Here is a 27,471-nt window from a genome sequence, read left to right on the forward strand (position 1 = left end):
CCATTTCCAATTATTTTGATATAATGTCCCATTCCTTAGACTGGAGTACAACTTAGCACTATTGGATTTTGCCAACGGCTTGTTGTTGTTGCTGCAGCTGCTGGTATTGTTGGAGGAGCGCGCGCATCGCATCGCATTGCATTGTATAGCAGGCAGCGTTAGTTGTTGTTGCTGCATTTGTGAGTGCTGGCAGGATCTATACACGTATGTATGCATGTGCGAGGCATGTATCCATAACCACCGCCACCCGATTGCGTGGCCGTTCCAGCTGCCGAACACCAATAAGCGTATAGAATGAACGCAAATGCGAAGACGCGAACATCCTTGTGCAACAGCGAACAGGCAAAGGAAGTGGCAGTGACAGTGGCAGTGCAAAAACTATAGATTGCAATTCAGCAGCAACAGCAAAAGATTAAAAAAAAAAAATAATCAACTTGAATTCTTCAAAATTATTGCTGATTAGATTCTATGAATATTTGGGAAAAGTGCAACAGCAGGCGGAACTCGAATTTGTGCATTCGAAATATGAATTGCTTTAAACTTAAAGCAGTGCAAGTGCATAGTAAATACATATATGTACATAAATATGTATGTATATCGCTGGTGTAAAATAATCATTGCAACGCTGCTAAAACCGAAAAGGCAAATTTTCGAACAGCGCAAGTATTTGAGCTGAAGAAGTGAAAAATTATTAAAGGAAATAAGAAAGACAAAAAAAAAAAAACAAAACACAGAGGAAAGTGGAAGTGAAATTTCGCAACCTTTTAGACTGCAGTTGCATTTTTTCATATACAAGCAAACATATGCATACACAAACACTCCACCCGCCCACGCGAACCAACAGCAAGGCAGCATAAATAAAAAGTCAACAATTCGCATTAAGCAATTTATGTATAAAATTTATTTAAAATCCAAGTGAAAAACAAAAAAAAACAATAAGCAAAAACAAAAACAACATATAGTTTAAATGTAAACGGCAACAAAAAAAGCACTAACTGCAGCAATCGTCGATGAACTATCGGTATCGGTGAATCGATTGCTAAATTTTTTTTTTTGAATCGTTTTCGTGGTATGTGAGGCGGTGTTGTTCTTAAGTGCACTTAAAAGGCTGATTTTTTCTTATTTTGATGTTGTGCTTCTACACTCGAATAGACTCGTTTAATATCACAAAAAAAAACCACGCAAAAAAAAATCTATCACACGAAGTAGCAAAATTTAAAAGTTTAAATAGAAAATTAACACACATATGATTGGCGAAATTTTTAATTTACTTTTAAGTGAAGCAAAAGAAATTCTGGAAAACATACAGCAAATAAATTGAGTACAGTAAAAACCGTGAAGATTAGCTGTTTTAACAAAACAAAATCGTGCAATAGAGAATAAGTGTAAATGCAGAAATCGAGCAATACACTTTTCACTTCACGGAAGTGAGGTTAAGTTGAGGAGGCAAACAGTCATGTACAGAAGTGTGCAAAAAAATTGAGCATCTCAACCAACGAACGCTTATTTCGAAGAGCGCAAAGGCTTACAGAGAGAGCCAAGCACGAGAAAAAATAAAGTTTACGGTAATAAAAATAATAGTAGGCAGCAATAAAAAAGCAATTACAGTATTTTATGCTATATAGTATATATTATACATATGTATATGAGAATTTTCATAAAAAACTGTGAAAGAGTCTGTTTGTTGGTGACCATTCTAGCAACAAGCAGAGCGCAATTTTAGTCTTCGTCGGCATTCTAAAGAGAATAAAGTATAAAAAAAATTTCATTAATACGCTTTTCAAAGAACAAAATTGTGCAATAATTGATTTCAGATAAGATATTAAAGACAAATTATACTTCCATGCACTTTAATACGGGCAATGCTTTCACGATCATTTTCAGCGACTTTTATTGAATTTCCATTATTTTTCAATTAATATACAATTCATGCTAAAAAAAGTATATAAACGCAAATTTCAAACGTTGTAAAAAATTTAAAATATGCTTAAATTTTTTTTTATCAAAATTTAAACTTTTTTGTCCGCATTTTTTTTGAATATGCACTTTTATATCCCATTCAATTTACGTATGTGTATATGGGAAAAATTGTTAAAAATCAACGTTAATTTATAGCTACTTCGAACTTGCACTTTATTATACACCACTTTTGCAACTTTACTTTATATAGTTGGCCCAAAATAATCATACAATTTTTTGTGTTTGAATAACTTTTTTACTAAATAAAAAAAATTATTTTGAGTGGTGGAAATATTTTTTAGGACCCTTACAATTTTTTCTGTTAAGTAAAAAAGATGATATCCAGTGCTGCAGTTTATCGCATTTTCCATGACATTCCGCAAGATTTCCTGTGATAACTGTTCGCTACAGTGTTAACCAAATAAAAAACAGACCCTTTAGCATGAAAAACTCATGTGTGATCATACATACATAGTTGAAGTACAGTAGACTCGCGTTAACTTGACCAGCAGTAAAATTAGGCCGTTAATGATTTGGCCAACTTCAAGTTATTAGATATGTATATAGTTAATTAAATTTATGATTGAGGTTAATCATGTTATGTATGTAACATTCATATGTACAAACATATATGTAGTTGTAAATTTTTTTGTGCCTTCTCAATAAAAATTTTGGCAGCTGTTTCTCTCAGAAATAGCTGGAAATATACATTTAGTAAATTACAGTACAATATAATAATAAAAAGAGTTTTGTAGAACATTCTAACCCATTAGCACCCGCATGAAAGAGTCCTTTGGAGCCCTTTTCTTTGGAAAATCTGAATAAAATGGCATTTGGGAGGTTGTGAGAGGGTTAAAAAATTCTGGAGAATAATCATTTACCGGATTAGGATATTCTTAGACCAACACCTCTATTTTGAGTGTCGACTAGTAGTAGATAAACAACTATTAGTCGATTATCGATTACCGATGGTATTTCCAACATCCAAAATACCATGGAAATGCGACAAGCGAATAATACTATTAAGGAGCAAATCTTTATACAAAGAACGTAAAAGTTTAAATATAATTAAAAACAAATACATATATCCCCTTGAAATATGAATTACTTTTTACAAAAATTGGTATTAAGAAGCCATGAATATTGTTCACATTATAGCGAGTCTACTGTATTTTATTCAAACTATATTAATAATTGCGTGTTTAAACATGCAAATGAAATTGCTTTATAGCTATACAAACTGCGAACATTTTAGTAAAACAAAAAGTGAATGCTGCAACTGGGAGCAGTAATAAAATTTTAAAATAGACTAATAGCTAGTTTGACGAAAGGAATTGAAGTGAAAAATGATTTTTTAATTTGAATTTAATATGGAAACTGTGGGGGAAAAAATCATTTTTCACGTAAATTGCTTTCGCGAAACCGGCAATGATAATTAAAAAGAAAAATCTTATTTTGTAAGCAGCAGCTGAATGTAAGCGTCATAATTAACCCAAATACCATAAACAGTATACGTATATAGCTATTGCTACCAACAACAAATAACTAAAAATTTCGACTAGTGCTTTTGGGTCGGAAGTTACGAGAGTTATGAAAAATATTCGAATAACCACAAAATTTAATCAGAAATTGAAAAACAAAATTAAAAAAGAAGCTCGTGAATCTTAACATTTCAATCCTCTCAGTGTTGCATTCTTACCCAAACTGCCAGCAAAAAAGTGTAAAAAAAGTAAAATATTAAACGAACAGTTAAAATAAGCTCAGATACTCGTTAATTGTACTTCATATTACTAGACGAAATCAAAGGATCTCTAAAAATATATCCCATACACCAAAAAATCTATTATAGTTATATCAACACTCTTACGCATCTAAGCAACTCTGTGTAAACGTAGAATAACGCATTACAACACCAATATCTCACGCTATATCTAACGGTTTTCATAAAAGGTGACTACGGTACTGAAACTTTACAGGAAAAGGTAAAGTGCGAAAATTAAGTAATCAAATGCTGTTAAAAAAATATATATAAAATTCATTAATCAACTGCTTATTCATATACATAAGTATTTAATCTCGCCAAAACGCTGTCACCTACTCTAAAAACGTAAATTTATAGAACATATTCAATGCACCGTTATATCCAGTTCTAAAAAAAAACGTATCTATAATGCATAATTACCCCTTAATGAATGTCGCTAAAGCAACTGTGAAACATCAAATGAAAAATTTATGAAAATGAAAAGCAAAAACCAAAAACCAAATCGTTTCTACCAAAACACCATCAACATCTGGCGTTTTTCATGCAACTTTTCGCATATGTGTACATACATACATACAAACATATCTAAATGCACAAGTGTTTATACAAATGCGTGAACGCGTTGCGTATAGGCAAATGTAAACATATGTACATACATACATACGTAGATATGTAAAAGTGCAACTTTCTTGAGAAGTGAATGTAAACAAAAGATTGCAACACTTACAGTGGGTGGTAAGACGCCTCTCTGCTCTTAACTAAACACCGCCTGAGGGAAGGCAAATTTCGCTGTTGAAGGAAAAGTGGAGAAAAGCAAAACTAAAAAATATCAAAAAAACAAAAATACAGTGGAAATATTTATGGAAATTTAGTAGTTGCTGATCAGAAATTTATTAGATAATAATGTCGAAGTGACTCAAAAAGCGAGAAATTCCAACAAATTCGTAAATTTTAACCACGCCTCGTGACACGCTCGCACTCTCGCTACCGAAGCAAAGTAGTTTTCACAACAAAATGTACATGCACACATTTTAAGTTCGTTTAAACTCACGAATCGTGCAATTACGAAATAAAGATTGAAAGAAAACACATGAGTAAACAAAATCCAGTTTGCATTTTTAAGAAATAAAAAAAAAATGATATTCAAATAGACCGATTTGAGCTAAATGGCATAAAAATATGAATCACGTAACGAATAAAGAAAAGTTTTGCAAGTCTACAAGCAAATGTAAATGAGTAGATCACGAAACACTCACGAATTAAAGCAAGTCTACTGAGCCTACAAGGAGAAACAAGTGAATAACGGTTAGGAATCAATAAAAAACGTGATTTTTTAAACCCAAATCTGTAATCACGCACGCGTGTCAATAGGACTTGGATTAATTAAAAAGCTGAAATGTAAAAAGCTAAAATTGTCGTTATATAACCAAATCACGAAAAAATCACGAATATATGAAAACAACAACATATTAATAAAAACATGTGCACACAATCACTCACGTGAGTACTTTAATATTTATACGCAGTAGTCGCGAATCTCCAAATACGCAAAAAAGCAGTAAACATAAGTAAAATAAATGTAACCATTACTTAAAGCTTTAAGCTTTTGAAAAAAAAATTAAAGAAGCACTCATGAAAGTGCAAAACACATACGGGAGATTTGCAATTCCATTGACAATTGGAAAATTTTTAAACTCACGAAATACTCACGCATCGATTTAAAATATAAATATTTCATTTTTGATAACGAAATCTAAAAAGTGGATACCAAACACTTGTGTTTACACTACATAGAAGAAAACCACACTCACGAAAAAATCACGATTTTCAAAAAGCGTCAGCATAAGCATAAAACTTGTTCGAAATCAAACATAAACGCAAGCAAAGTTAGCAAGTAATACCAACTGGAAATATTCAAAGCTCACGAAAGACTCATGCACAGATTTGGGATGAAAAACTTTCAATTTTGATAAAGAAGTGTAAAGAGTGAATAAAAAACACTCACAAGACTCATGAAAAGTTCACGATTAACAAAAAGCTTCAAAGAGATCATTCGAAAACAGGCTTGAAAGAAAAGATCGCTTATATATAATGTTAAAGGCGGCTGAAAATTTTAAAAATTTGAGCAACGTCTAGAATCACGATATTAGACTGAAAAAAGGTGTTTAGAGAAGACTGAAAAGAAGAGTAAAAAAAACGCACATAACCGCTCAATGATTTGTGAAAATAGGCATACCAGTTAGAAACTTGTGGCTTTCAGGTCAAGCTTACTCACGAAAGCTCACGAGCTTCAATAAACCAACAAACGCTAAGGCGGTGAAACTTTACGCATAGCTAACTATGCAATCGGTTAAAAGCGTCACAAAATACCTGCAACTAAGACTCACGAAAATGTCACGTACGGGAAAAATATGAAAAATAGTACATAATTGCTTTCGAAGTGCGTAAACGCATGGCTTTTACGTCCACAAAATTTATCACGCCCCAGAACTCGTGTATACGAGGACTCCTGATGTCGTGATTTTTAAGAAAGGAATAATTGTATGAAATTCTGTATACGTACAATACACCGAAACGCACAAACGATACGGGAATTGCTATACAAAGTTCAAAAAAAAACCAAACAAACAAAAAGTCATATACAACAACAATGCAGCAAGCAAAATATTTGCCGCGAATCAAAGCAATAGCACTACATCTAAATCTAAAATATAAAAAAAAATTATCCCATAAGACTCATCAGTAGTTTATCGAAGGAATCGTCAATTCGTCGACACCCTTCAATCATCAACCAAGTAACCAACCAACCAACCAACGCATTTAAATGTTGCCCATCGACTCAGCGCTTGCTGCCAGCTCTGCCAAAGCATCGCACAGCTCTCCACCTTACACGCTGCGTTGCCGGCCAGCGCGCGGTACGGTCGCCGAACAACGCGCCACCAGCAACTTTGTGCTCATCACGCAGCATCAGCAGCCACAACAACAGCAGCAGCAGGATAATAAGGCTGGTGGCATGCGCGCAATGGATGAGGGCACCAAAGTCAGCACAACTTCTGTTAATATACACAGCTGCAATAGCAACAACAGTAGCCACAGCACGACGGTGAGCGCCAGCAGCAATGACAATCCGGGCGGGGGAAATGGTGGCGGCGGCCTTGCTGCAACGAGCTTTCGCAACAAAATGCCATCCATCTCGATTATACCATTGCCAGTTAGCAGCGCCGCTAGCTGCAGCGGCAGCAGCACAACCACCAGTGTGGTGCGCACTGTGACCACTTCGAATAAGGCCACTTCGCCACCACCGCTCTTCAACTCACCGCCAAGAAGCAATAACAACGGCTTTGCCAATAATAACAACGCTGCTAACGTGCAACCCCAACGCCCAATATTGCAACACCAATACCAGCAGACAGACAAGTGCACCATATTAAAATTTGATGTGCTACGCAAGCCATCTGCAGCAGCTGAGCTCCTGCCGCGCAATATCATCACCACAGCGTCAAAAACGCAAGCGACTACAGCAAGCGCCCCGGCGACTGTCACGAGCGCTGTGACGTTTACCACAACTGCCGATCGTCGCCAGCAGCACTTGCAGGCATTGCAGCAATCCATCTTCGAACAGGAGATGTCCGATGATGCCGAAGCGGATGCGGAAATAGCTGCGCTACATCAGCAGGTGGTCGGCGGCGGGGGCAGCAGCAGCATTGGTGCGGGCAGCCAACCGATTATCGTCAAGATCGAGCCAGCGCAATCCTTTCACATCGTTGATGAATCGGATACGCGCGTGCTGAGCTTACCGCTCTCGGATGCTGATAAAGTGGGCGCCAGTTGGATTGATCTCAAAGATATTGCCGGACTGCAGACCACCTCTGCCACGCTGGTGGATGTGTGCTTCGAATCGCCACCAGGTTTGTTGCCTGTTAGCAGCAATTCGTCTACTTCAACGAGCGGCGAGCAAGTGCTGCATACATCGGTGGATTCGGGTAGTATTGGCCATGCGCCGCCGGCTAAGAAGCGCCAGCTGGTTGTGAAACAGGTGCAAGTAGAGCAGGCGACTGCGACGGCAAGTGCGATTGAGACTGTAATGACGCCTGCGACAGCTGTGACTGCAACGGCAACAGCTACGGTGTCCACAGCGTCTGCAGCGGCTACCGTGACGCGACTCAGTTTGTCTGAGCGTAGTGTACAACAACAGCAACAGCAACAGTCACAGCAATTGCAGCAGCAGCAACAACAACAAGGTCAAAACAAGGGTACCACCACCACCAACACAACAACGGCAACGAGTGCGGGACTAACGCCTTCCTCATCGACGGGACTGAACGCCGGCGGAGCTATGACAGGTTGGTTTCTTAGCTATCTACTTATACGTTTGTTAGTATATATGAACTCGTACTTCCTAAATTTATGAAGTAACTTAGGTGTTAGTAGCCGCCTAAACAGTGTCCAAAGCAGAGTATTGCACCATAGCACTAAGTCTATTGCCTCGTTTCCATTATGCCAGTAGCATGAAAGTGCAGCGGGCCGGATTAGGAATTCTATTTCAGGTCGTTTATAACCGGTATCCTGTGTTATCTTGAACGGCCATCAAGATATTCTACTACATTGCCCGATTTTTTTTTTCACAAACCAATTTTTCTGAGTGTTTTAGCAGACACTGCAGCGATGAACCTTATGTGAAGATTTATAGGAAATCGTGCTGCTATAACATTTACTTTCAGTGCTCTATCTATTTTTTAGCATGCCAGAAAGCCGTTACATAAGACCACGCAAATAATTCTTGTGTTCATCCAGAGTACAAGTTTTGGATTAAACATCCTTTCTTCTCTCCTCCCTCTATATTTAAGTATGACTCCCATATACCTACTTCTTTCGTATAGACCGGCGTTTCAACTTTGGCAACTCAAAGACCTGGACTGTGTACTAGAACGTTAACAGCATTAGTTCTGCCTTTTCTGGTTTTAATTTAAGCCCCTTTTTCTCAGCTCATCGGAAGATGTTTTCTAGAGTTTTTTTTTCGATGAAGTTGCTCCCCACAGAGGGAAAAAATACGGTAACTAAAATTAACACTTCATGGGTATTAGAGTCGTTCACAGATACATAGGAAAGTCAACTTTTTGGAATTCCCTTGCTAACTTTTTCTTCTTCTTTGGCGCTCTAACCGCCGAGTTCAACAAAGCGCGCCAGTCGCTTCTCTTCTGTGCAAACTGACGCCAATTGGAAATGTGAAACCAAGTTCTTCTCCCCTGGGTCTTTACATCGCAGTGGTGGCCTCCCCGGGTTCCGAGTTTCATACTTTCAGAGCTGAAGCGTCGGTGTCTATCCGAACGACATGACTAAGCCAACAAAGCCGCTGAATTTCAATTCGTTGCACTATATCCAAATCGTTTTCAAGCTCATAAAGCTCATCCGCTTTATCACATGTTTTCATTATCGTTATTATCATTATTATGGACTTTACGTCTCAATTGTCTACTCAGTCCAAAGTAGCACTTGTTGGCAAGAGTGATTCTACGTTAGATCTACAGGCTGACATTTTTATTGGTTCCCAAATAAACGAAGTCGTCTACTTTTTCAAACTTGTAACTGTCAACAGTGACGTGGGTACCAAGACGCGTATGCTCTGACTGTTTGTGTGATGACAGAAGATGCCTCGATTTGTCCCCGGGTCTGGTGGTGACCCATTCGCTTTGGTTCTCTATTTAATCCCGAGAAGGCAGATAAGATGTAGCCCTTGTTTTCACCGATAATGTCGAAAGTGTCGGCATGCGCCAGCAATTGTATGCTCTTGTAAAGTATTGTGTCAGAGCGTTTCAGTTCTGCGGCTCTAATTCTATTCTCCAACATCAGATTAAAGAAATCACACGAAAAGGAGTAACCTTGTCTGAAACCTTGTTTGGTTTCAAATGGCTCGGAGAGGTACTTCCCAATTCTGATGGACCTGGTGGTATTGCTCAACGTATTTTCACACAGCCGAATTAGATTCGCGGAGATACCAAATTCCGATATCGCGGTTGTCGAAAGCGGCTTTGAAATCTACAAATAGATGGTGTTTGTCGATCCTATTCTTTTCCAAGATTAAGCTATTGTGAATACCTGATCTATGGTGGATTTGCCAGGTCCAAAGCCACACTGATAAAGCCCAATCAGTTCGCTGACGTAGTCAGGAGGTGGAACATCCATTCCGTCATCATCGACTGGGGGTTCGGGTTTGTCTTGTCCACAGCTTTCAGTGCTGCTACCATTCAGTAGGATGGAAAAGTGTTCCCTCCCTAATTTATGTACGTTTTTCTTGATACTCCTCATCGTGCCAGTTGTTCTTTCGGGCTCGCTGAAATCCAACTACTTCTTCGGCGGCGGCACTTATTGAACGGGAAATGTGGTTCCACTGTCCGCATATGGCGGTTTGTTGAAGAGTGCTCTCTGAGAGCAGGTGTGAGAGTCGCGAGGCGAATACATTGGCCGCCTGTTGTGGCTACAACTTTTCGACGTTAATCTTGCCTTGCATTTTTGGGCGCACATTTTTTGCTGCACAGAGGCGAGTGCGTATTTTGACTGCAACAAGATAGTGGTCCGAGTCAATGTTTGTGCCTGGAAGTGTACGTATGTCCAACAGACTGGAAGCGTGCCTTCCGTCTATCACTACATGATCGATTTGGTTTCTCGTTTTTCGATCCGAAGACAGCCGCTAAGTTTGATGGATCTTGCTTGCTGCTTGAACCTAGAACTGCATACTACCATGTTTCGGGTCCAGCGAAGTCGATCAGCCTCAGTCCGTTGTCGGACGTTGCAAAGATCCCTTCCTTGCTCACCCACGCACGAATTTGATATCATGGCGGGGGAGCACTTCCTTCCTCTCTTGCTTTGATGCGGATGGTGGCGAGACGTTTATCCACCGGGCTGAATGACAGTACTCGGCGACGGGGTCACTCTCCTACCACAAATCCACACCGAATTCGCGCTCCATTACATGACAGCTGTAGTAGACGTCGGAAGGCCCCTAGCATATCTTGCCTTTCCCCGTCCAACGCATTTCTTAGATGGCGGTGATGTCAGCCTTTGTCCTTACGTGAACATCAACCACAGGTGCATGCCTTCAAATCGCAGTTCTTTAAAAGTTTGCCGTCGTCGTCATCCAAAGGGGTCTCATCCGAGGCTTTATTTTTAGCCTTCACGTGGCGGGTCCCAAACCCAGCGGACAACCGATTGCTGGCGCGGGGGCGCTTTCGCAACCGAATACACGTTTATATAGCGAGCCGCATATACTGGTGAAGAGACACTGCAGACTTCAGTGAGCTCTTAGACCGAATAAGTCGGAGTGGCCCCAACTCTCTTTCTGCCGTGACCAAGGCTCCACTCGGATTGGTTACCGCATCGCCCACATGGGTTGCTCACGTTGCCCAGAGAGCGCGCGCGAGGATGCAAGAGTCGGGATTGAGTATAGCCGTGCAACTGTAACTGCATCCCCAGCACAACCATTATGCCCCATTACAATCCATTGATCTCTCAACTGCTCTAGTTAATACCCCATTAGGCGCTGTCTCAGCGAATCGTCCACGTAAATATGCATGCTGTGCCTCAGGCATACACACAATCGCCGCGCCGTGGAACATCCATAACATTCTCGAAAGCTTTGAATAAGAACAAATATGTTAACCTTTGTTTGGGCGAAAAGTGCCTCAGCCATATACACTTGGAGTATTATAATTCTTTACTTCTTCTTCTTAGTAAATGATTTCCGTTGCAGTTAATTATGACAAGTGAAAAATTTCTAAAAATTATCAAAACATATCTATGTAATCTTAAGCACCATTATTATTGACTAGCTGTAAATCAAAGTTAATTAAAAATATCATTTGCTACATGTGGCGCAAGAAGAAAATCGCTTCATCAGTTTAAAAACCGTTCTAACCGTTCAACATTTTGCGCTAAATATAAGTTTAATGATTACCAAAAATTAACTTATAAATCGAAACTGTGTTGTGTATGCCATTTTGCCTACATATGTATGTATGTATGTACTCGTATTGTTGTTGCAAACTAGATAATTGCAAAATCATCATCAACAGCAATAGCAAGATTAACATGCCATGGCTGCAATACAGCCCGCGGGGGGGTTGGGTTCTTCAATGCAAAAAGTCAAGAACTGCAAAAGAACGTTTGTTTGTAACAGTACGTAATGCCAAGCAATTAACGAGAAAAAGAATTAACACATTCATAAGAACTTTGGCATCAAGAAATAAGCAACAAAAATTAGCTAACAGCAGAATGGAGTTTGTGCAGAAAAAAAATGAAGAAAAAGAAATCAACAAAGAGCAACAAATTAAGAACTGCAATTTCAACCTGTAAAATAACACACAACAAAACAACAAAATCCCCAAGAACATTTCTCCATGTTCATTTACCTACATACGTATGTATATGTACATATGTACATTTGTGTATGTTTGTATGCACAAGTGTGTGTATTCCCATATATGTATGTATGTTTGTATGTTTTGGTATGAGTGCAAACATTTATTGGCTATTCACCTTTGCGTGGTGCGCTTTCAAGTGTCCCACTTTCCACACTGATCCAACTAAGTAATACGCGAACAACCGCAAGCAACAACACCAATAACCAATTGGCAAAAAAATTAGCAATGAATAAAAAAAAAACAAAAGATTAACCAACAACTAGCTAGCATTCACAGAACCAACACGTTCTAAGGCGCACACAGCCATACACACACACCACACACACAAACGTTGGAAAACATAACTGCGCTAAGAAGCCGCTTCTTCGGCTTTTTAAGCTGCAACAATTCAAGCGACAGCTACAGCTTTGGCTGCGTCTTTGACTTCGACTACAACGACTTTGAGTTGATTTCTATATGGAGAGAACTTGGAAGTTGGTTTTTGGTGTGGTGCAGTTGTTGTTGCTGCTGCTGCTGCCTGCTGAGTTCGCTTGCTTGTGCAGGCCATGCTGTTACTTACTTACTTGATTAGTGTTGGTATTGGTGTTGGCTTTGGCTTTGGCTTTAACTTCGGCTCTGGCACATTGTTGAAGTTCTATATTCCTTCACGATTCTCATTTCTTACACAATTCTGGCCTACCACCAGCCGATTTCATCACTTGGCTGAATTCTCAACATTTTAACCACAACGCTGCTGTTCACTTATAAGTGAATAAGCCAGCCTAGAACGTTGGCGCAATAGGAGGCTTAAATTTTAGACTGAGCTGGAATTGAAGTCCAAGTCGCTGTTGCGCAGTCAGTGGTTGAGAATTCGCTGCCATCGTCGTCGTCGTCGTCGTCGTCATCGTAGTCACAAGAACCAGAATCGACGAAGTCAGCGCTTCAGCAGTAAGCCATATTACCGTACATAAATCGCAATGGCGTACGTGTTCGCCAGACTTTTATTCGTATGTACCAGTACGTGCCTACATACATACAGGCAGTATATGCAGTTAGTGTTCATAATTTTACCGTAGCACGAACTTTAGCGGTAAAATATTCAACTACAAACTATACAGTTAGCTGGTCGGAGCTGCGTGCCAAAGACGCTGAAATTGCCAATAGACATGGAAAATAAAATAGACACGAAGAACGCACAAGACCAGCATACTTAAAATACATAGAATGATGAGCAGCAGGCAAAAGAAGTCTGCAGAAGATATGTACATATGTATATATCTAGGTGAAAATATATGTTTGTATGTAGGCGTTTATAACAGTTCATACTAGCGGGCTGCATGAATGCATTCAAAACGGCTTATGAATTATTCATATAAAAAACGAATGAAAGATTTTGGCTTAAAATTTTTTTGAATTGAGGGAATAGCTGTTCCGATATTTGTGTCGACATTACAATATTCAAACAAAGTGAAAATAAATTGAATTTAAATAAATGACAATTTTTTGTATGAAAATATTGGCACAGCAAATTTTTCACAATATATGCAAAAATTTTCATTCTAATATTTTTCCGCTAATTTCGTATAAAAATATCGTTCATTCCACAACAAAAAACATAAAAATATAACTCCTAAAGTTTGTGTAAATCTCGCGAAAATTACGCAAATTTTCATGCAAATTTCCAACTTTTTAATCAGATTTTTTAGATTTTTTTTTATGCAGATTTGTAGCCCAATCAATTTTATTATAATAAAGTGGAAGTTTTAAGTAGCTAGGCATCACCGTTAATTTTTAATAATTTTTATTCCCGCAACAAAAAATTTGTTCGAAAATACTCATTTGGAAAAAATGCAAAACACCTTCAACAAAAAAAATTCTCAAAAATCAGCGCGATTTTTGAATAGCTCCGAACTTGCATACTCGAAAAAATTCTAAAAAGTCTGATTAAAAAGTTGAAAATTTTGATAAAAATTTGCTGAATTTTCGCGAGTTTTGCACAAAGTTTAGAAATTATATTTTTATGTTTTTTGTTGTTGAATTAATCATATTTTTATACAAAATTGGTGGAAAAATATTAGAATAAAAATTGTTGCATATATTGTGAAAAATTCGCTGTGCCAATACTTTGTTCCGGCAGTGTATGTATGTATGTATTCCCTGCAAACCATTTTTTCAGAGTATTCTGAATCGTAAAGAAATTTTAACGAATTCGGAAAGATCCCATCCGATTTTTTTGCGAATTTTCTAAAATGAAATAAATTACGCACACTTCCATTCTTTTACGAAATTTCGGAAGAAACTCGGTGAAGAAATGAAAATAATGCTGCTATGTGAAGAATTTCTTGCACACTTTTTTCAGAATTTTCTTTATTTTTCGTACAGAAATTTCTTTACGAGTTCGTGTCAACCACTTCATATAATTTTCTTTGAAGATTCGGAAAAAAATCGTTACAGAAATCAGATACTCCTAAAGATTTCGTTAAGATTTCGGGAACTTTGGTTTGCAGGGTTGCTGCGCTGCTATTACATACGAAAAAACTTGTTTGTAGAAAAAAACTTTTACCGAAATGAGTTTGAATAATTTGAATGTTTTCTATTCATTCATTCACATTCTTCCATTTGAAGGTAGAAAATTTAAAACAAAATGTATATTCATAACATACAAAATTCCAAATGCTCAGTGTTTTGTATGGGAAGTAAAATATTCAAATCTACTGTACTCTGTTTGGCTAGAAGTTTGAATGAATTCATGCAGCCCTCTAGTACATACCGAGTAGAGTAAAATAGAGTGGAAAAAGGCAGCTCGAAAAGTGCTGCCATGGAAGCCCATTGACTGCTTAGCTAAGTGACTGACAAACGCACTAACTACTGTTACAAACATACATACATATGTACATATATAAAAGTGTGTAGTAATTCGGCTGACATTGTCTTGGTTGCAAAAGAAGCTCATTTTTTTTTTTTCCTTTTTTTATTGCACTGAGAATGCGCATGGCAATCAGCCAGATGGGCGGGAAGGGCAGATGGCGCTGGATGTATGCGTGCTAAGTATCAAACCAAGTTATAGTATGTACATACATACATACATATGTATGTATTTTGTGGCATTGTTAGTTGAACGGAGTTTTCGCGTCGCATGAATGGAACTAACTGATAACTATTCGTACTAATGTACATATATATATATGCACATAGGTAACTAGCTAATCACAGTTACCCAAATGCATTATAAACATGCAGGTTTTTTTTTTTAAATATATTATTTGTGTTTTTGTGAATGCATGTAAATGTTGATTTAAGTATATACATACATATGTATGTACATACATATGGATGCACATGCCTATTGCGCCATGTTTTACAGCTGTGCGTGCCTGCCAAGTCTTCTAACCATTGTGTAACTGTGCGTTGCGCATGCGCAACCTCTTAGCTGGCGGTAAAGTCTCCAAATTTATAGCTTCATGTTGAAATGTGTAAGTACTTAGTACGAGTACTAAATTCTATGAATATGTACGTTATAAATACATATTTATGTACTATACATACATATGTATCTACATACTTTTGAGCGCTAATTTATTAAACATACATTCATACATATGTACATAGTATTTTATTGAATATGGTAATCTTGCAAGACAATTCTGGCAACTGCATTGAAAGCTCGTTAATGTCTTTCGAAAGAGTAATTGAAAAATCTGCTAGTCTAACGAGAGGGGTCTTGGCGTTATGCTATTCGCTTTTTGGCAATAAGTTTTTTAAAAGTTATACATATTAACTAAAAAAATTTATTAGTAAAAACTAATAAATAAAAGAAAAAAAATAAAATAAAATTAAAATAAAGCAAAAATAAGTTAAAATATTAAAAAAATTAAATGAAATTACAAAAGTATAGATATTTTTTTTTTCAAATCAATAAAATCTAAAAATTTAAAATTAAATTAAATTATAAAAAGAAAAACAATCAAAAGAATAAAATGGTAGGTACTTAAAAATTAAATAAAATTACAAAAAATATGTTTAGTTTAAAAAAAAATTTAAAAACTAAACTAAAAAAGACAAAAACATTGAATGAAAAAAAGTAAAAGATCCTAAATGATACAAAAAAAAATATTTTTCTTTTATAACAATAAAATCTAAAACCAAAAAAAAACATTAAACTGTAAGTTAAAAAAAAATATATATAATAAAAAAATAACAAAAAGAAGTTAAATATATATGAAATTAAAAAAAAAATATATAATTCCTTTCTAAAACAATAAAATCTGGACCAAGAAGGAAATTAAATTGAAAAAAAAAAATATTACGAAATAGAAATAAATACCTTTCTAAAAATTTTATGAAACCAAAAAAAAATATATGAGAATAAAGTCAAGCTTTCTATACAATAACAAATTAAATAAAATAAGTTTCTAAAACCTAAATTAGATTAAAAAATATTAATTGAATAAAAAAGCAAAATTGTATTAAAAGAAAGGATCACTCGGCCATTGCGACTGTCTGTTGGAGCGACGCGAGCTAAATTACATACCTATGTACATGTGCTTCTCTCAAAAGAGTGGTGAATGATATAGATTTCTTCTAAAACATTTGTACTAGAATAACAAAAGTCTTTCGAACTATCTTTCCATCTGTCTTTCATTTGCCTTACGAAAGACTTTTTACGATCCTAAGCTTGGAATCCAGCTCTCAAGAAAAAGCACAAGAAATATTTTAAAGCGCTATACTGCTCCTGTAAATTTTCTTGTAGAAATAAATATACGAGCATTTTTTTCTCGAGAATGGCAAAGTGATTTAAGAAATTTTAATAGAAGAAAATTTCTTTTTCATTTCTTTTTATATGAATGTTTCGTTTTTCTTGGTAGCTGGAAACAGCCCCTTATCCAGAATTACCCTGTGGGTTGCAAATTTTGTGTTTTATAAAAAAAGGGGGACTTTTTTTACTTAGCACTAATTCCCTACTTAATAACACTAAGTGCCGAATTCTTATGTAGGTTTTAAAATTTATCTTCCCTTTAATAACACCTTTTCAGTACAACATTTTTTTAAAAGGGCAGATAAAGCCTACGACCCTAAATAAATAATTGGAAGGGATACTTTTAACCTTGTCCATGTCTATGTATGTAAAATCTATGGAAAGATTAAAAAAGCTCTCACCATGGTGCTGCCCATGATTGTTCTAAATCGGTGATGGACACTGCCATTCCCGCGGGCAAATCTCTTTCAAGCTTTCTATACATTTTGTTTAGGTGCGTGCAGAGAAAAAGCTCTCTCTGCCCATCGCTGCTCTAAATAAATAACGACGAAAACATATCCCGGTGCAGAATATTTTTAAATATTTGTAAAGGTTTTGTATGTCGCACTAAAAAAGCTCTTTCTGGTCGGATCGTTTTTTTATTTATGGAGCCAAAAAATGTAAAATCTCTCTCATATCCCTTTTGTTATCACGTTTTGGTCCTAGCACTACTATTGGCTAAACGTCTTTTACCCCAAGCGGGGCACCAATTCAGGCTACGGCCATAGACGTTGCTGAAAAAGTGGAAATGGTTGTTCTGGAAGTTACACGTTTGAAAAAGAAACAAATCGGAAAAGGATTTTAGTATTGTCTCGTTGTATTTTGCATATACAAATGTCACTGAGGACGAGCATCAGCCTACTACTGGAAGTCAGTAGGAAGTGAAAGACTCGCTATAGATACCGAACAAATTTAGACAAGACAAAATATTTATCCTCTTTATGCATGCTTTCTTGCATGAATGAATGGAGATCAACATGGCACCTGCATATTTAGTACATTTTTCTTTCTTGCTATCTGAGCCCAATTAGAAATACCTAGTGAAAGTGTGTTTGTCTGTAACTGGTCTTTCCATAGGAAGCCTTATATAAGTACTTAACCCATATCGTAATTTAAATCAAGTATTTTCCAGTTAATTATATTATTTAATTGTAAGAGTTCCCCTTCTTTAAAGGCACTGTAATCGGATTTTAACAGATTCCGGAAAATTAAACCAAACCCTTATCATAACACATAGTACGCGATGAAGCCAGCTAGGGGCTTATTGTTCTGAAAAATCCAGAGCTCATTTAAGGCACAGTTTAAGAAATAAAGAACAAAAGGCGTCCTTTCTTTTGAAAGAAGTTATAAAGGACAGTGTGTTAAAATGAAGGGCTATGCCTTCAAATAAAGGACGGATGGTCACCATAATCATACCCTATCACCACCAGCGTACCAAGTTAGATGAATCTCGTGTATTTTCTCCTGGGTTTTTTTTTATACAGCCGTGTTAATTTAGCGCCAAGAGCAGTTACTTCTCAAAAATGTTTGCATGTCGGATATCTGGTATATAGTTGATTCACCGGGCAGTTATTTGACGGCGGATTTAGACCAGCGATGAACAAATAGAGCTTTTACCCAGCACGCGCCTATACAAAATGTATAGAAAGTTAAAAAAGCTTTGCCAGCGGGCAAGGCGATGCCCATCAACGGTTTAGATCACTGAGGGACATTGCCTTGACCGCGGTAAAAAAGCTCTTTTTTTATAAGCTTTCTATACATTATATAGGCGCATACAGAGTAAAAGCTCTCTCTGCCCATCGCTGGTTTAGACTAAAAGGCAATGAACTCGATGCCTCGTATCATTTGGCAGAGTTGCTCTTCCTGAGGCAGTTGGGCAGAGCGCACTGATTGAATTTTATACGGCAAGAATGCTGCCATCTGACCCTACAAGTAGGCGTAACAACTGCTGCAGTAGTCATTCTGCTGACGTGCGTACCCAGAAAGCAGTAGTCTGTAATTATACTTATCATCAGTCGGATTTGGAAACGTTCTAATTGTAGATGAGCCTGAGTTCTGTTTCTATCGAGCTCGGTCCAGATTTTGCTTGCTACTACGAACGTTGGTTCAGCAGTTCCTCCAGCTCAAGGTAATCTTGATAAACCACGATGCCGGTGGTAAATCCTCTTTTTGAGAAGAGTTTACGGTCAATAATCCGGTAACCGACCTTGCAAGTTCATCCACTTGGCAGTTACTTAGTGGTAAAGTTTTCTCACACCCCAACACCAACAATAAACTCGCGCTAAATACTTTATTTGACAAGGGCGGTAATGCTTGCCGAACAAATTTTAATGCTTGAAATGTTTGACGTGGTGAACATCAGATCTTCTGCCATATCGGTAGCATTCATATCCTCTTCCAGACGTTTGGCCGAGACTCTCTTACAATTTGGCGTAACGCTACCGATAGCTAGCCGGTATTGCTATTGATTGGAATTTTGCGGTTTGAATATCGATTTTTTCTTCAATGCCATTATTGATACGCATTCTATGCAGTTATCGAATATAATTATCGATAAACGTATATAGATAAATGTATCAATATTGTTATTATGAACGGTACGATGTGACTTTTTAGATACGTAATGACAGACATGTTCCCCAACGTAGTTGTCGAAATACATATATATGAACTTATCGATGAATATATTTATCGATTAAGTCACCTCGATTTAATTATTGATAAACTAATATCGATATATTTAAAAGTCTTTTCTTGTTATATTAAAATTATAGTTGAAAATTCATTCTAAAAACAACCAACGGAAATTGCACCATGCACTACGCGCATGCGCCGTTGCAAGAACTGGCTAGCAATGTCTCGAAAAACAAAGCGAATTGCATATACCTACAGTAATTCCTGAAAACGCAATGCTCTTGCACACTGACAAACTAATTTTTAGCGGATCTGCGCATACAAACTAATTTCCTTAGCCATAATTAGTGGCTGCTACTCAAATACGCGATTGCACCGATCGTACGTATGTACGTTCGCTGCAGTCACCAACCACATCTCTCGCCCATAAGCTCGAAACAAATTTTTTTTGTTGCATTATTATTCAAACCTTTGCAAAATTTCACATTTTTTGTGACCGCAAGTGGAGGATTTTCGTTTCCAGTCTGTTTTATTAGTTTTTGGAGGTTTGTATGCGTGTGTATGTGTGCGCTTGCGTTTTTTGCGATTAATACATCTCACCTCTGGCCATGTTGGGAGCAGAGATATACAACAGTTCACCGCCGCTGACTAGTTGCTTCTGCTGCTGTTGTGCTATTGCCATTGTTGCTGTATTGTTATAACTAGCTGCAACCAAAATGCTGTTGTTAGTTTTGGCCCTGAACATGGTCGTTGGACTTGGTTAGGTTTTGGCTTATAGAGTCTTTGAGCGCGCAATAGTATTATTGTTTCACAATTTTCAAGCTACGTATTACAAAAGTATCTGCACACTATTACTTTTTTATGCATGCATACATGTATGTTTATATGTATGTAATACTTATGGATTTGGTGTTTATTATAAATTCGTTATTTTCCTAAGCGTATGCATATTTAAATAAATGTGTGTATGTTTGCACATATCTATGTTAATACATACATTAATATAACTATAAATATTTATGCAAAATGCTTCAATGGCAATTGGCGATCGCTGCGTCTGACTAAAGTTGAGCCAATAAACGAAAAGGAGCCCTCTACGCGCGCCAAATTGTAGTAAATGATCGCTTGCTGGCAAGCTTTGTAAGTCATGTAGCTGTTTCATAATACATATGCACATACATATGTATGCAAAATTTATGCAGAAACTTATTACAATCTATTAAATAGTTATTTGTTGATCACCGATGTTGCTTTTTGCCACAGCGATTTTTGTGTTTCCACTTTTGTTCGAAAATTATTTGTATTTATTAATTTTTTGCTTCGAATTTTAACAATATGTGGATATGTATTTTATATTTTATGGCATTTTATTTCACTATCCCTTTTTGATGTCTAACATAATTGTTTCAAAAAAACGCAAAAAAGTTAAAATAAAAAAAGGCGACGTCATTGCTCAACATTGCAAAATTTATGTTTGCAAAATTTGCGAAAATGCAAATTATAATATATTTTGCACAAATTTCAACTTAATATATGCATTTTAGTGCGCATGTGTAATGCTGTTTGGCCAATCTATTGGCTACTTGGAACAGGTATTTAATTGGTCTATGCGAAATTAAGTGAAATTTTCAAGGCCATACTCCTCCAAAATCCCATGTGTGCACAGGTATACTTGCATATGCGCTTTCAGTCGATTGTTAATAAGATTTATGTGATGGTGTTTCAAAGAAACTAGCTACTTATGTATCTCGCAACTCTATTCGATAATATATTTTAATCGAACTCGTTGGCAGTAAAATTCGCAAATTTGTTTCTTATTAGTATCATCACCTCGTTGCTTTGTGTCACAAATAAACCGATTTTCAATTTTTTCTTTCGTTGGTTTTTTTTTGCATAATCTTGAGGTTTGAACCTTTAACCCGAAAAAAAAATTAGAAAACAAGAGAAAAAAGTTTCTATTGAACTGAGTAGGTTATAGTGGTTGTCTCACATAACTGAAGCACTTGGAAAATTAAGAGTTCGTCCTTTTGTGATATCACGAAAACTAAACGGATACCAACTATTCGAGGTTATCAGGATGTGCGGGCCAAAATGTTTCCTTTATAGTCTCGCGAGGGCTGGGCAGTCATCATCCTCTTAACAGCTGATACAGCAGGGATCAGATAGGATCAAGGACCATAACAGTTAATAATTGTATTAAAAAAATCGCTCTTTAACAATCATTTTTTGGCTTGTATTTAATTACTCCTTAAATAACCGTAATTTTTTTTACTTTTATTTTATAAATCCAAAATAACAATTATTTGTGATTTTTATCTAAATAATCTGCAAATAACAGTTATTTTTGATTTCTAAAGTATATGTCTTAGATAACAGTTATCGAAGCCATTTATTTATAAAAGTCATAAATAAAAATCGGCCACTAACCTTTATTTTTTACATCATACTTATAAAAGTCATTTGTTAAAGGCGTTGCAAACTTTTGTTTCCCAACACTTTCTTAACTGCGAAAAATGTTTACGACTTTTATACGAATGATTTAAAAAATAAAAGGCGGTTACCGATTTATATTGATGACTTTTAAAAGTAAAAGTGACTGACTGATTTTTATTGATGACTTTTATAAATAAAATGGTATCAGAAATGAGGGATTACACATGCGGGATCAGCGGGATTTGCGGGACTACAGAAAAAATTTAAAAGACGAATGCGAGTTGTGAATGGGCTCGCCAAAATGAGTAGTCCACTTGCAAACAGCGTTATGTGATTTTATAATAGTAAGCCATAAATTAAAAAAAAAAAAAAGTCTACAACAACAAGTAACATCGAAATTGTATATTTCTTTTTATTATCTGAAAATTTGGATAAATAAGAGCCTAATAACATTAAACAAGTAAAAAAGTATAAGTTCGGGCGAAACCGAACTCTATATACCCGGCGCAGGTATCAAATATCGTTTGTACTTTCCCTAAACTACCTTTGCATGATAAGTATAATTATAAATTCCGATAATATGCAGAGTTAGATTTAATGATATAAATGAATCTAGTTAGGTACAAATTGATTAAGTGATTACCGAGGTACACCTTTGTTGTTATAAAGTGGGAATTTTATTCTTATTAACAACTAATAATTTGGTCAACATGGAAAGTGTGGCGTGAGGTATGTGCTTCATTTTGCGATTTTTGTTAATAATATAGTTGTGAGAATGGGTATAATACCTATTTTATAAATTGCCTATTTTTTATTGAAAAAATTTTGCAATTTTTTTATTAGTTAGAGTTATAAATAAGTTCCAGCGAGTACAGCAATCTCTCTTCAACAGTTCGAAAATGCAACAAATCGCCAATGTAAAAATATCGCGAACTCGTGCCCCCTTTTCCCCCTTCATTAAATAGAGCATATTTTTCTTAAGTCGTTTATTGGGACGAATCGAGAATAAAGGAGGACAAAAATGTTTACTCCATATGTATTTGCCAGAATTGAATGAAATTTGGTATCCAGGGGTTTTCGTTGTTACTGATTTCGAAATTGATCAGATTTCAAAATTCAGAATGGCGGATACAATATGACGGAAGATTTCTTAAAAAATTTATAGATTGTTATGAAGCTTGGTATTCAGAGATCTTCGTCGCCACTGGTTTCGAAATTGATATTAAATTTTCAAAAATCAAAATGGCGGTTCCAATATGTTGGACCGCCTTTTTTTTAAATTATAGGTTGTTATGAAACTTAGTATTCAGCGATCCTCGAAATCAGTGACGACGAAAATCTCTGGACACCAAGCTTGATAACAACATAGACATTTTTAAGAAACCGTCCGCCATATTGGATCCGCCATTGTGAACTTTGGAAATTTATCAATGTTATTGTGGCTTATTGACATATTATTTTTAATATTTTTATTGAGCTTTGTACCACGATTGTTTATTAGGAAAAATTGAAAAAGCAACAAAGTCTAAGCGGTAGAAGTTATAGCGGCTATTTTGGATATCACCACATCTCCTCATCAGACTTCTTTTTTGTCGTCCTATATTGTCGATTCGTCCCTATGTGCAACGGAGGAAACTTTTGCAATGTGTTTTGAGGTTAGAAGCAGATCCTGATGTGATAGGGCAAACCGGACTTCAGATTCGTGCGACGCCAAAAACATATAAAACACCTGGTCTTGTTTTATTAACCTTTCATCGATTTTTTTTTTGTGGTCCTGAATAACTGAATAAAATTTGAAAACGTTCGCCTTGATAACTAGCTTAAACTTTGTACATTTATCGATTTCTAAACACATTATACAAGTGTAGAACAGCCCTTTCTATTGATAAATAAGTGTGCCAGCGAAAAAATTGATTACTTTAACGCCATTTTCAAATATCAAACAGTAAAAAAGTTAAGCGAACAAACAGGAAGACTTGAATAATCCAGAATCACAGATGTTTTAGCTAGTTTTGGGATTACAGCGAGCGGGTATTGTTTCAGATCGGACTCTTATTATGATAAATTTTATTATGACACATACCCAACAGATATAGCAATTTTGACCATATACCTATGAAACTGTGCATAATCACCAAAATCACAATTTCCTGATTTTGCAATAAAATAAGTTCGAATTTCAAAGTTGAAACTTTAAAGACTTTGTCATTCCTTCGGAAATATTATCAAAAAAGTCTACCTAATTAAAAGTAAATAAGTAGATTTTCTAAATCAAATCGTCTTTTTTACATATCAATTTTGAATATTACTGTTTAGAGGAAATAATATGATTTTTTCTCAGTCCCGCGAATACCGCGGGATTGGATTCCCTAGTCACTAAGCTAAACAAATTTAGATATGCATATCGTGTACCAGATTGCCTATTATTCAATAGCATGTACAGTGAAACCTTGATTTAACGAAGTTATCGCAGGTGCAAAAATTCTTGGTTATATCTATAGTTTTGATATATTTATAGAATATCAAAATTTCGATACAGCGAAAACTTTAAAATTTGAGAAAAATTCCGTAGTATAGGTTTTTGTTAACTGGGTTCTATTCATCAATTTACTCAGAATTCGCTATAAAGAGGCTTCTGAGTCACGGCAACAATATTCAGAGGCTTTACCGTCAATATATTCTAAAAGTTTTCTTGCTCAAAATGACTTCGTTTTATCCATGCAGAACTTTAGTATGGAAAATATCGCAGCAGCAAAAATTTTGTTATAGTTAGTTGTTAGCTTTATCGAGGTTCGTTATATGCGTTTCACTGTAGATGCTTATTAAATGTTGAATGGGTCAAGTAAAGTTTTGTAAGTCTCGGGGATTCACATTTTTAGGTTTCATTTTTTTTTTTATTCATAATAAATCATTCACTTACGAAAGGTTATCATCATTATCGATATTCGCCTCAAGCATAGATTTAAATATTTCATAGTTGTGCTAGATTCATAATGTGACCAACTATTTCATAGCTCAAAGAAGTATGGAAACTGAAAACCAAAAATAGTATGCAAGTAATGAGAAAATGGTAAAATCAGAATATACAAAAAGTAACAGTGTACCGAATCAACAAATAAATTTTATTAACTAAAAATCTATACAATTTGTTATTCTAAGATAAGGCGCTTATTGCCAATGGTGTACTAATCGTACAGAGACAAGTCATGTATCAAATTAAAGTGCTCGATCTGAAATTTCGCACGAACATTTCAGATTTGAAATCATTAGAACATATTTGAAATATGTGCATGGACAAATTTTGAAAGTTTTACATTGAACAAAGCATTTCATTGCATTCATTTCAATAGGCAGCAACTTCGGAGCGCTCTGAATATGGAGTAAAAAAGGACGCCCGCAGCAACAGCTTGAAATAACGTTTTCGGAGCACTCCGACTATGGAGTGAGAAGGTACTCCCACATTAACACCTCGAATGAGTGAGAAGGGAGCCAAAGTATTATTTTTTTGTTATTTTTTTTTTTTAGTCTGTGAATTGAAAACGAAATTTTCAATCAAATAGAAACTGATCGTTCTTACCGAATATTCCTGAAAAGGGACACCGCAAAAAAGCTGTCGACATTATGGCAGTTCCAAATGCATTTGGAAGTAGACAATAATGCATAAAAATTTCTTTTGTCTAACTTTAGAACTCTCCAAATGTATTTAATAAAAAATATGCTGGGTCTTGCAAAGAATTCCATAGAGCGGGCGCAAAGTGGTTCCAAACCTAAAAGGAACTTATTTTAAACAATATAAAAAGTAGTTTTTGATTTACTTCAGGGTTTTTCCGTTTTTATGTTTTTTACTGAATAATATGTAAATAATTTTTTCTATAAAAAGATGAAAACACTCTAATACTTATTAATTATGAACAAAATTAAAAACATTTTGAAAAACAGTAAAACCCTCTTTTCGGTCTATTATCGAACTCCGCTGGTATGCTGGGAACAATATTTTTGAACAATTTAATTTTTTTATTTTGATTTTTATATATTTCTGTATATGGTTTTAAAATGCTGGAATATTTAAAAAGAAAAAAAATCTTTGCCGGCGAACTGTTTTAAATAAATGTGAGATTACTTCAAACTTCTTTTGCGAGTTAGAGAAGATCGAGAACTCTCCCCAGACTCAAAAATTAAGATAAGTACAATAAGAGTCTATTTTGCGAAATGTAAATTTAGTCGACTGGGTCGGTCAACCTCAGCCTGGTGTAAGTAATCTAAACCATTTGAGAAAATTCCTTTCCAATGATACCTCATAAGTCGAAATCGGTAAAGTGTAGGCTGAAATATTAATTTTTTTTTAAACCAGTATTTGAAAAAAGTCCAAAAACAGGATCAAACATCTCATTATAACGATTCCCTTGAATTTTTTTTTAATATTTCTATGCAAATTTTTTAAGCTTAAACTGTTTTGTCATCTATGGTGAATTTTTGCAAAAAATACTTAAAAAACTTATTTTATTCAGAAAAAACTAAATTTTTGTAGGTATTTTCATATCGGTTCAGCTCATATAAGTCTTAATATTTTTCCGAAATATTTCGGTGAAAGTCTCAAAATATAATAGATTTTATAATTCCGGTGAAAAACCCGTATCGATTTCTTTTGTATGGGGAGTGATGCAGTCTAATGTACCTATACAATAAATATGCAGACGTAAATGAAGAAATATATAGACGAGCTTATGTACAACGAGTACATATTTTTTATGTATGCATATATATATATGTGTATATAGTATATATTATAAATCAACAATATGCGTTCACTTACAGGTTGACACTTCTTCGAAGTTTAGGCTTCTGGTGGCCTATTTCTGCAGCAAAACAATTATGCGAAATAGACGTGGAAAAGTAAAAATAAATACTTATGTATGAGCGGTTCGAAAAGGCATTACAAATATACTTAAATACAGCTTTTACATACATACATATAAAACAGTATGAATATATGTAAATATATGCATATATAAATATGTATGTACAATGTACATACATATATTGAATTATCATAAAAATTAACATTTTTCTATTATCGTCTATTAAAGCGTCCATACGTACATATGGTATATGCATATATATACGTACATATCGTATGTACATACATATGTTTCCACGAAAGCAAATGTATGCAATGTGCTAACAAGTAAATGCCAGCTTATGCGCCTAGATATTTGCAAACATGCATTAAAATATTCCCTTGCACACAATTTATATGTACATGTGTACATACATATGTACATATGTACATCTGTATGCATATAAAAATAAAGTTGTATGCATATGCCTGTCCCAACATACAAACATAAGTACGTGCATACATACATACGTAAATGTGCATGCTAGCAAGTTGCTCGCAAAATGTAGGGCAATAGGATGGGTCAGTGCAGATGCGTTGGCTGCCAAACCATTGCGATGGCAATCTATTAAATTTGATTCAAATCGCGTTGAAA

General features: G+C 35.6%; 1 protein-coding gene across 1 annotated transcript in view; it reads left to right on the top strand.

The window, feature by feature from the left end:
• Positions 1 to 4,015: 4,015 nt before the first annotated feature.
• The window catches only part of Hr3 (nuclear hormone receptor 3 ROR-beta), a 111,600-nt gene continuing 88,144 nt past the window's right edge, over positions 4,016 to 27,471 (top strand). The window contains exon 1 of the mRNA XM_017610946.1: positions 4,016 to 8,064. Within this exon, the coding sequence (XP_017466435.1) occupies positions 6,546 to 8,064 (1,519 nt within the window). The 5' untranslated portion in view covers positions 4,016 to 6,545. The remainder of the gene's footprint in view (positions 8,065 to 27,471) is intronic.

Source organism: Rhagoletis zephyria, unplaced genomic scaffold (assembly GCF_001687245.7).
Source record: "Rhagoletis zephyria isolate East Lansing unplaced genomic scaffold, Rhagoletis_zephyria_1.1 Rzeph_scaffold_00001, whole genome shotgun sequence".
Lineage (NCBI taxonomy): Eukaryota > Metazoa > Arthropoda > Insecta > Diptera > Tephritidae > Rhagoletis > Rhagoletis zephyria.